This window comes from Notolepis coatsorum (assembly GCF_963971535.1).
Source record: "Notolepis coatsorum genome assembly, contig: SUPER_15_unloc_1, whole genome shotgun sequence".
Lineage (NCBI taxonomy): Eukaryota > Metazoa > Chordata > Actinopteri > Aulopiformes > Paralepididae > Notolepis > Notolepis coatsorum.
Window position 1 is genome coordinate 1,603,025 of NW_028174866.1, and position 12,546 is coordinate 1,615,570.

General features: G+C 39.2%; 1 protein-coding gene across 5 annotated transcripts in view; it reads left to right on the forward strand.

The window, feature by feature from the left end:
• The first annotated feature begins 3,175 nt into the window (after positions 1-3,175).
• Positions 3,176-12,546, forward strand: part of LOC311242258 (uncharacterized protein) — a 56,755-nt gene continuing 47,384 nt past the window's right edge. For 4 of the 5 annotated variants that reach the window (XM_084338456.1, XM_084338459.1, XM_084338460.1 and 1 more), the window contains exon 1: positions 3,176-3,361. In XM_084338456.1, coding sequence (XP_084194582.1) covers position 3,361 — 1 coding nt within the window. In that variant the 5' untranslated portion in view covers positions 3,176-3,360. Of the gene's footprint in view, positions 3,367-12,546 lie in introns of all 5 variants that reach the window. The other variant, XM_084338457.1, reaches the window with a different exon arrangement.

The window sequence follows — 12,546 nt, forward strand, 5'->3', positions numbered from 1 at the left end:
CTACATGGTAATACATGGTACTACAGGGTACTATATAATACATGGTACTACAGGGTAATACATGGTACTACAGGGTACTACATGGTACTACAGGGTACTACATGGTACTACAGGGTAATACATGGCACTACATGGTACTATATAATACATGGTACTACAGGGTAATACATGGTACTACAGGGTACTACATGGTACTACAGGGTACTACATGGTACTACAGGGTACTACATGGCACTACAGGGTAATACAGGGTACTACATGGTACTACATGGTAATACATGGTACTACATGGTAATACATGGTACTACAGGGTACTACATGGTACTATACATGGTAATACATGGTACTACAGGGTAATACATGGTACTACAGGGTACTACATGGCACTACATGGCACTACATGGTACTACATGGCACTACAGGGTACTACATGGCACTACATGGTACTACAGGGTACTACAGGGTACTACATGGTACTATACATGGTACTAAATGGCACTACATGGTACTACAGGGTACTACAGGGTACTACATGGTACTATACATGGTACTAAATGGCACTACATGGTACTACAGGGTACTACATGGTACTATACATGGTACTACATGGTACTACATGGTACTACAGGGTTGGCTCTGGCTCTATGGTCTTCTTCGCTTTCTACCTCGTCTGGCTCAGGTTCAGCGACAACTTCAAACTCTCTTTCTCCTTCTTCCTCATTATCAGAGAGCTCCAGATCAGAGTTACCCTCCACTATCCTGTACAGGAGTCTCTCTGCATCAGATCTGTCACCTGGAACAATGTTCAGACATGTTAAGAACTTTAACATCAAAATGGACCCAATGTCCTTTTTAATTGCATTCGGAAAAATGTTAAATTGTCCTCTTTAACGGACAACAGGAGTTAATGGTGTAGCTCAAAAACCTGGAGAGATATGCACGGTCAACCAATGTCCTCCACAGAGGACAAATATCAAAGAACGGCTCTCAGGAGGATATACAGAAAAAGCTGGTATTTAATAGAAACACCTGTATCTCAAGTGCCCACTCAACTACACAAAAGCCACATGCACAATGGCCACGTCAGCTGGGTGAAACTACTTTAGATTTAAAGATTTACACAACACAATTCTTAGTTACACACTTCACAATGTATCAGGTAAACCTGTTTATGTGTGTTGACACTAGACGACATACCATGGCATGGAATGGACAATGCGTTATCATCAAGACAGTACAGTACCATTAATTTAACATGTCCAGAAGTACAGTACCATTCATATAATATATATATAATATAATTTGAAACGTTCATGAACGCTGCTTGTTTAAGTGCGTTGATACTGTGGTGGATTTGAATAAGCACTCGGTGCTCTATTAAGTTGAGCTGTTACTATGCTCAGGGATCTATTGCTGATTGATTGATTGATTGATTGAAAACTGTATTAACAGATTGCAGAATGGGTACAGTACAGTTCAATACATACAATTGTTAAGGGGATGCAGACCAGAGAAAGACTTTCGTCTTGTTTACATCAGGGTCCCCCATTTTCAATTCATCATAACATATATGACATACACGACATACAGATAGACAGTACTGCTACATCTATACATTTATGACATACCAGATTTGCAAATACAGTACTGTTTGTGATACAAAAAGTGTCCAGAAAAAGAGTGTATATACATTTGACGTAGAAACTGTACATTGGAGGAGGTTGGGTGGGTGGGGTGGGGTTGGGTGGGTGGGGGCTGTACATTGGAGGAGGGGGGGGGGGGGGGGGGGTTGGGTAGGGGGGGGGGACACTGTACACTGTACTGAAGTATGACACCCACTTTCGTCTTGTTTACATCAGGGTCCCCCATTTTCAATTCATAGTGACATTTATGACATACACAAGATACATGACATGCATGTTGTTAGATTAGTTAGTTAGATTCGAAAGTTATATTATATTACAAGCAGTATTTTCTCATAAGACATGTCGTCGCCTCAGATTACAGTAGGCTATCATTTTGGATTCATTCATGTCATTTTGAAAATAAAGTAATTTAAAAGTTATTGTAAACGCTTTAACCTACGTAAATAATAAATTCTCCTCCATGAGCAGTTATCCTATAGCCTATAGTATACTATGAGTTATATTACTGGCAAAGCGTCTTGCTTCTCCTATCAGGTTTATAAGGGTTTTGATCATTTTCAAACACAAATTCTACGTTATATTCCTCTTCCAGTCGTGTATGTGGGGAAACATACGTCATCACCTAAGTGTGAATGTGTCAACATCAACAGTATCAAAATGTATGAATTAAAAAATGTTGTATTTGTCTCGACATACTTGCTTGTGGGTGTGGTCGTCCAGCACTGGGAGGGTTAATGGTAATCTGATCCAAACCGAAAGTATAGGTGTAACGGAGTTAGAAATGATATTTGTTTGCATGTGAATTTTATCTAAATTGAGAAACATCATACCATATTGTTTTGGGAGCCACCTGGTGACGTGTTGAGGTCATTGTATATCGCGCTGCATGTCCCTGTGGGGACACCGTATCTATCCAGCAGTGTTGTACCGGTCTGGTTGAGGTAGGTTCCTCATTGAAGTGTAGCTCTGCTAATTCACTAATTTCTCTGGTTAGAATTTGTCTAAACATTAAACTGCAGTAACCTAGTGCATAATGCTCACTGTATTACATAACGTAATGATAGCTGTGTTGGTTTGACCGCTGGTATTGGTTCTGTATGTGTGTTGCGTTTGCAAATGTTGTAACTGGAGGAACGTGTTATGGCGCGAATACTTTCTTTGTACAATAATCTTGAGAAGGAAGTCTAATGTACCGTTTTATGTTACACATGCAGGTCTACCAGATGTACAGTGACCAAGAAAACACTACAGCTGTTTCTATTTCATGTCTTTTTATAGGTATGTGGCTTCATACGTAATGCAAACATGTTATATTCGACGTCATTATATGTTGGGGATATACTGATGCACTTCCTGCTATGTCCAGCAGGTCGTGCAAGTTTACCAATTTGGTTAATAGACTTAATGGTATTATACTGTGTGTTGGGTAGTGGGTTTGTTATTTTAATTGTTATGAGAATGTAAAATACATGTACTTTTATAAATACTGTGTCATTGAGACATTATAAAAGAGCAGTGTTGTACCGGTCTGGTTGAGGTCTACCAGATGTACAGTGACCAAGAAAACACTACAGCTGTTTCTATTTCATGTCTTTTTATAGGCAATAAACAGTCGAAAGCAGTTCCGTCTCTTCATTCTCTGACCAGATGACAACCGTTACATAAAGACTTTCGCTGAATACTGTGACTTGAAACAAGAACACAGAACACCTACAGTAAGGTAAGTTCCGTCCTATTATGTCGTTCATGTGTGTAGGTTAAAGCGTTTACAATAACCTTTCAATTACTTTATTTTAAAGTTGAAATAGACCTAAATCCAAAATGATAGTTTATACTGTAATCTGAGGCAACGACATGTTAAAAACGAAAGTAGTAGTATGTTATTTTGTCGGGCTGTCCTAGAATACTCTGACTTGAAACAAGAACGTGGGTAAGTTCCATCCTATCATGTCGTTCATGTGTGTATATTGTACAATAACTTTATGCGCACATTACGACTTTTAATGTAGAACGAGCTTCTTGGTAAAAAAAATAAACAATGTTCTTGCAACAGAGAAATGCAGCCATGCGTCGGAGATGATTCGTGAATTATGGTAAATAAATCTTTATTGCGCCTCAGATACAACAACGCTCAACGTGATCATGTGATGCAAACGCTGCGTTTATGGAAAGTGTCCCTCCCTGGACATGTTAAACCTACATTCTCAGTTGTCAGTTGTTGAAACACGTAAAAGAATGTGAAGAATGTATCTCTGGTCTGCATCCCCTTAACAATTGTGTGTATTGAGCCGTACTGTATTGTACCCATTCTGCAATCTGTTAATAACGTTTTCAATCAATCAATAGGGACTTAGCGGGTGTAAGTTAACAGAGTTAATAAATAACATTTGACATATTATGAATGGTACTGTACGTCTTGATGAGGACGCATTGTCCATTCCATGGTATGTCTAGCTGTTGTATTCTGTAGTTATACTCAAGTGAAGGGTGGGTACCTTTTTATAACTTTTAACACACTACTACTACTACTACTACTACTACTACTACTACTACTACTACTACTACTACTACTACTACTAATACTACTATAACCAGGGTTCGAATTATCACCTGAGAGCTATGGGGGCCCCCTGAATATTTTTTTTTACTATTTTTTTTCCTGGAATTGTGGCTGTTTTCGAAGTCATATTTAGAGGAATATCTCATTAGGATTAGTCTAATACTAAGTAATAATGACATCACACAACATTCTAATCATTAGAGAGGAACTGAGGAGGGTAGAAAGAAAGAGAAGTCACCGCTGCTCTGTGAAAATGAGTTTGACACCCCTGTAGAGAGGAACTGAGGAGGGCAGAAAGAAAGAGAAGTCACCGCTGTAGACAACAACTGACTCAATTTTGGATCTAGAATTCTTATTTCTTGTGATAATATAAATTAGATTGGGAGAGTAGCTTAATATAAGCCTAATCTACTGGGGGAAACCTTGTTTTAACCTTTGAATAGACTGCTACCTAATAAGGTATTACACTCTTATCTTATGAGCTTGTATAGCACATCTGCAGACATATTGATCTAGTGCAGGGGTGTCAAACTCATTTTCACAGAGGGCCACATCAGCATTATGGTTGCCCTCAAAGGGCCAAAGACTGTATTAATGTTAATGTAATGTAAAATAAATATAGCTACTCATTTACATATTGTTAAACATGTTGTTTCTGTATTTATTACTTATTCAAGTTATACATATTGCATATGCATTTGCATAGATGTAGAAATATATGTTAGCTTATGTTATTTTAACAAATAATTTTAGTTTATCAGAACCCCATATTACTCCATCAATCAATGATCAAACCATTCAAGTAAATAACAAAGAAGAATATCATCAAATACAAGCTATGACATTAAGTTTGTTCAAAACCTTTTTGTCACAGTCAAGAAGGGCAGAACTAACAACTGAGCTGCAAAGAACACGTGGGACAGATGTAGCAGATGTTACAAAAACAAATGGCTGCACACAACCTTGCAGAGGCCACTAATGGAAGATAGTTTAATTTGATTGATTGATTGAAAAGTTTATTAACAGATTGCAGAATGGGTACAGTACAGTACAGCTCAATACATACAATTGTTAAGAGGATGCAGACCTGAGAAAGACTTTCGTCTTGTTTCCATCAGGGTCCCCCATTTTCAATTCATCATATGACACACATGACATACAGATAGACAGTACTGCTACATCTATACATTTATGACATACCAGATTTTCAAATACAGTACTGTTTGTGATACTAAAAAAATCCAGAAGAAGAGTATATACATTTGACATAGAAACTGTGCATTGGGGGAGGTTGGGTAGGTGGGGTGGGGCTGTACATTGGAGGTGGGGGGGAAAAAATCCAGAAGAAGAGTATATACATTTGACATAGAAACTGTGCATTGGGGGGGGTTGGGTAGGGGGGGGGGACACTGTACATTGGAATACTGACATACATTTCATTTGACATGGAAACTGTACATTGTAGGAGGTTGGGTAGGTGGGGTGGGGTTGGGTGGGGCTGTACATTGGAATACTGACAAAGCCATGCTTGGTCTTTATTGTACAACTGGGTTAGGACATTTGTAGGGGCCAGTTTTGAATTGCAGTCTCCCGTGGGTGTTCTTTGAGAGTGTTTTTGAAGGTGGGTAGTGATTTACATTCCTTTACAGCTTTGGGTAGGGCGTTCCACATTGTTGTGGCATAATTGCGAAACGTGTTTAGTCCCTTGTTTGAGCCGAATCTGGGTTTTACATGATTTGTGGAGCTCCCTCTGGTGTTGTGATCGTGGTATTCACTGACCTTTGGGAAGTATTTTGACATGTACATGGGTACCTTGGTCGTGTAGTGTATCTTGTAGACCAGGCCCATTGCAAGTTGCTGTACTCTGTTGTCTACTCTAAGCCATCCTAGGTTGGCAAAGTGTGCAGGGGTGAGGTGGGTTCTAGGAGTCAGGTCAAGCAGTAGTCTGACTAGTTTGTTTTGAGATGTTTGTAATTTGGTTTTTAGTGCCTTTGAGGTGCTTTGGTACCATGAGGTGCAAGCATAGTCGTTAACTTTAATTAACAGATTGCAGAATGGGTACAGTACAGTACAGCTCAATACACACAATTGTTAAGGGAATGCAGACCAGAGAAGGACTTTCGACTTGTTTACTTCATCAAGGTCCCCCATTTTCAATTCGTAATGAAATTGCTATTATGTGTCTGCATGAACACACAACTGTAACTGTACTCAAAAATAACAAAATAAGGGTTGTCTCAGTTCACAACTATATTGGTCAAGTTTTGGGTGGGACTTGTTTGCGTCCCTACAGCTTCTTATTCAATTGAGCGAGATGCTCGGTTATGTCACACAGCCAGCTTGCATCTGACAGTTCAGACAATATTTCTTCAACCCTTTGTTTGTTACCTATTCCGCCTGGATCTTTTTTGTATTTTGGGCTGTAAAATTGTCAAAGAATGTCTGAGGAGTAAGTGCTTTTGGCTTTTTTCCTTTGTTACTTCATCAATACCTCAGATGTTCAACACACATGTATGTGTAAGAATGTGTAATAACTAAGGCTGTCAAAGCTTTATTAACGCATTAACCCACAATTATTTTAACGCCGCTATTTTTTTACCGGCGCTCTTGGGGGGCCACATCAAATGACGTGGCGGGCCGCATTTGGCCCGCGGGCCATGAGTTTGACACCTATGCATTAGACTATTGTGTGATGTCATTATTCAGGCTCATTCTTAACCATCAATATTTGTTCATTTTCTTACTCACCTCTGATATATAATGCCATATTTACTTATTTGCATTTTGCATCTGAAAAAATACAACAATTTAATTTGAAAAATTAGACCAAATTTATGAACTTGAATTAACATTTATTTGTCTCTGCACTTATAAATCAAAAACTAACAAAATAATCTAATGGAAAATAAATAGTTGTATGGCACAACAGCAGCATTTATCAGGATACAGTAAGTAACATTATCATCTGATAATAAAATGAACATAAAATAAATACTTGTATAAATCAAAATAAATAATGTTATAAACAAATGTGCACAGGTAATCAAGAACTGTATGAAAAATAGTAGCAGCATCTTCTTAGAACAACAAGAAGAAAAGTAACTACTGCAGCATGTCACCGACATGCAGACTGGAAGAGCCGGGATTCAAACCACTGACCTCTTTTATCCAAAGCGAGTAGTGACGACTATATTCTCTTCCTCAACTTCTTGCTCTGAGAGCTAGTCACAGTCCCATTCATCCACTGCTCTGCCAAATGGGCTCCAAATGATTTATTTAACAATATCTTGGCGTTTTTACATGGAAGGCAGCCAATGCATCCCTCCTTGGCAAATAACCAGTCATATTTATTTTTCCAAAAGTTCCACTGACTCGGACCCCAGCATTGTGGTGGTTGAGTAGCAGCACAGTCCAGGTCTAGTGGTGGAGACTCGGGTCTGGCAGTGGCAACCGGCGCGGTAACAATAACAGGTGCACTGCGCACAGGAGCAGCAGAGCTAACACTAGTACTAGCACTAGCAGTGTCAACTTCAGTGACAGTAGCGCTGCTAGCTGCTGCACTAACAGCGTCAGTCTTTGGCCTTTTTATAAAACCAAAGCTGTCCAGCTTTGTACAGCCTTGCGGCGGGTTGAGCCTTTTTTTTTTTCTTTCTTTTTGGCGGCATGTGGCGTACTGTTTAGTGTTTATGTTTTTAGTTGTTCTTCTTTATTCTTTATCATTATTATTATTATTTAAATGTTTCTTGTTTAACTATGGATTGTGTTTCTTTTATAATGGTATAAATGATTATTTGTGTAAATAAGGTTATACGCCGACCATTAAGAAAATACATGTTAGTTTAGGAATAAGGGGCAGGTAACTATAAGATTTATTCTTCTTCCTGCTCCTTTTGTCCATGGAATGGCTATTTATGATTTTTTTTTTTTTTTAATGAAGAAACTATGATTGTATTATTCCATGTGGCAAATAAAAACTCTGAACTGAACTGAACTGAACACAGACCGGCAGCTTTCTGTTTACAGCAGCTGCTTGCTGCTTCTTCTTCACTAGGTTGCAGTAGCGTTAAACTCATGGGTGACGCATAGCGGCTTGGAGGTGAAATGCAGCCTATTCCACAACATTAATTACTCAGTTCTTTTAAAAACTGAAAAGAAAAATATGATCTATTAACAATTTATTTAGGTAACATAAATAATACTAATTCGTAAAAAAAAAATAAAAAATATTATATACATTTTTTGAGAGACCCCGACAGGGGCTCTTGACTATGGGGGCTCAGACTATAGCTATGGGGGCTGAGCCCCCATTGGCCCCCTCATAATTCGAACACTGACTATAACTATATACTATAATCTTTACATTTAAATGATGTGGAACTACTATTACTACTACTAGCGACTTTGGGTCTTTGAAAAGCGCTATACAGAATAAATTAATTATTATTATTATTACTATTACTACTGCTACTACTATTACTATTACTACTACTATTATTATTACTATGACAACTACTACAGTACTACTACTATTATTACTACTACTATTACTACCAGGGGAGGAAACTAACTTTTTGGCTTACCAGCCAACTGGCGAGTATCTGATTTTTTTTACCAGCCAAACAGATTTTTTACCAGACAAAAAAAATCGCTAATTGTGATAATTACTTCTTTGTATGTCAAGCCGCGTCAATGTTGTGTATGCATCTGGGTAGGCACACTGTGCCTTTAAGACAGCACGGTGGTCTTACGACAGTGCTGTGAAGTACCGTCAAGTGTTGTGGTAACGTCAGTTGGGTTGGTGTGCTGTTGTGCACAGTGCACTGGTTGAGCTAGCCCCTTTCGTGACTGCAATGTGCAAGCCAGGGGCTTTTGAGCATGAAATAAAATGTCTAACCTTACGTCGTAGTCCGGTGCTTTTTTGGAAACATTATAGTCATAACAGATACACCTAGCTGGCTGCTTTGAGCACACGGGGCTAACGTTAGCTAGCAAGCAGCTATAGCTAAAACGCTAACTAGAAGCTAACCACTGTATACAGTTCCAGTAGACTAACATTACACCTCTGTGATTTAAATGTGTCCTTAGTAACTTATACTCGAGGGTTGTACTAGGGTTGGATGCAGTTCCCCGTTGGTCAGTCTGTCTGTTTTCCATCTTCTGCTGTGTTTAACGTTATCTGTTTGCGAGTGCTCCTGATGGCTAATGGGACTTTTATTATTATATGTCCGCGGGTTGGCCAGTACTGCGCAAACGTTTATTAAACATTATATGTCCGCGGGTGGTCTTGTGCAGTGCTCTCGTGGCACTGTCAACTAAAGCGAACACTCAGAAGACGCGCACCGTTTGCCAGTGCAGTGATTGCAGAATGTTTAATTTTTTTGTATACTCGCCAGCAGGGGAGGAAACTAACTTTTTGGCTTACCAGCCAACTGGCGAGTATCTGATTTTTTTTACCAGCCAAACGTAAAAAATACCCGCATTTGGCGGGTAAAGTGGCCTAATTTCCTCCCCTGATTACTACTATTATTACTACTACAGTAGTTCTACTACTACTATTATTGCATACATACAGTAGCATGACGATGCTTATTTGCATAATTGTCTAAAGTCAAGATAAATGGTATTTTGGTCTTAAATCATTCATGATTATTTTTGAGTTGTATCATGAAGTGATTGGGGGGAGTGTAACGGACCACTTGAGATTAAATATGTTTGATTGATTGATTGAAAACTTTATTAACAGATTGCAGAATGGGTACAGTACAGTACAGCTCAATACACACAATTGTTAAGGGGATGCAGACCAGAGAAAGACTTTCGTCTTGTTTACATCAGGGTCCCCCATTTTCAATTAATCGTAGACAATGGATGTCTAGACAATATCCTTTGCTGTTTACTAAATAATATTCAGTAAATGTATGTACGCCTTGAAATGACGTGTGGGATTTTACCCGAGTTCGATACCCGTATGCCTATATAAATTTTGATACCAATGTTATTTAGTTTAGTGTTTGTACTGTGCTGGAAACCGTTATGTGAAATGTTTGTTTGTCTGTTTATGTACGTTTCCAATGCAGTTTTCACGGTGCTATAAGATGACGTCACGGATGGACAACTAAATAAAGATCGTCTTATGCATCAGTCGAGACTCTGTCGTTTGGAAACGTACATAAACAGACAAACAAACATTTCACATAACGGTTTCCAGCACAGTACAAACACTAAATAACATTGGTATCAAAACTACAAGGATTACATTCTTACACAAGACATAAAATCATTCGTTCACAAATTACATTATACAAAGTTACAACCATAATCAAATAAACAACAAAGCATACCTTGTTGCGCTCTCCAAGGAATGTAAACGAAAAGGTCCTTTCGTCCGTTTAAACACACAATCAATACATGATACAAAAGGATAAAAGTCGCGACGCACAGGAATACAAAGGTGAAACGAAGACGCACCAAACGTTCCTGCTGCCGACCGACTACATCACTTCACAGGTGCTTCCAGCTGTCCTGATTAACGGTGCGCCAATAGGGACAGATTTATATAGGCATACGGGTATCGAACTCGGGTAAAATCCCACACGTCATTTCAAGGCGTACATACATTTACTGAATATTATTTAGTAAACAGCAAAGGATATTGTCTAGACATATTTAATCTCAAGTGGTCCGTTACAACTACTACTACTATTACTACTACTACTACTAGCATTACTACTACTATTACTGCTACTATTACTACTATTACTACATTACTACGAGTCTACGACTACTACTACTGCCATTACTACTAGTAATATTACTACTACTACTACTACTACTACTACTACTACTACTACTGCTACTACTACTATTATTATTATTATTATTATTATTACTACATTTACTACTACTACTGCTACTACTAGTACTATTACCCTCTTGGAGCTAAGAGTGGCATGCGGCCCCCCCAGCCCCAGCCCCCTCCCCCCACCCCCCCTCCTACGTGTATGGCCCAGCGCCTCACGTTGGTGATGGCAGCTAACTCGTATGCGTGCTGGAGGGGGGAGCCAAGGCGCGTCTCTACAATTTGTAGCCGCATTGGTTGAGCTCCATTTCTGCAGACCCCTCTCTGATTGGTTGAGCGAAGCCCCTCTCTGATTGGAAATGTACTACCAGATTCGCTTAATAACGTTATTTCGCGTGACTTCGCGGTTTATTCATAACGTTATGCACATTTCGCAACACAGCCAGCTGTCAGAAACTGTACATTGTAATGTTGTTATTTCGCGGCCTGCCCATTTGATGTTCCCAAATCATATTCAGAAAGTATCACAGAGACTTCTATTGACCAAGGAATTAGTTATTATTAGTAAGACACATTTCGTAGCAATTGACCACCAGACTCTTTCTCTTAATTAATATAAATGTTATATTGTAACTGTCTAGTTACACATTGGCTGCAGGCTGCAATTAAAACTTTGAATCTGAGAGAGCTCTGGTCAGCGAAGCCGCGAGCGATTATTATTGGTTTTTAATGACAAACCAATTACATACTATCCAACATATGTGTAAAGGCACACACAACATATTCCAGTTAACGGTATATTTTTTTAATGATTCGTTATGGCATAATCAATACTTCCATGCGTATAAATTGCGTTTGCAACCTCCATGTTTTGGGGCTATTCATCAGAAAACTCGGATCCGGGATTCGGCTCCCATCCGTCGGGCAAGAACTGTGGGTTTTCAGCCTCTCTCTCTGGAGCTTAACGGAGTTTCGACTCCTGGCTAGAGGAGCTTGTCGCGGGTGCGTGTATGTTGCTTATTAACAGCGGAAGAGGGCAAAAATGCTTCCGCATTCGTCACCGCACGCCATGTTATACCAGTAGCAGGAGAAACTGCTATTTAGCAGGGAAACTGCTATTTGTCCAACTGCCTGAAATAACCAACTGTACAACCGATTTACAAGGAATACCACTTTATTTCATTAAGGTCCTATGCTAAACAATGATATGAGATCTATTAATTAAAACCTATGAGCCATGAAGCCGATACGCATTTCCCCTCTGCGACAGGACAGGGTTTAACAGAACCAGAGCATGCAGCAGGTATAGACAGACGTCCCCTAGGTAAATTATATCACCTCTAAGTTAATCACTCTATACATTACAGCACTATCACATATAGGTAAACCCTTCACCTCTAGGTAGAGCACATCTCACAGCACACTTTTATATGGGCAACAACCCTTAGTTAGAATGAGGTACGGTACATACACAATGCACAACAATAGTCACACACACACAGTTTATCCGACCATCTGGTCCATGTGAATATCTAGGGCAT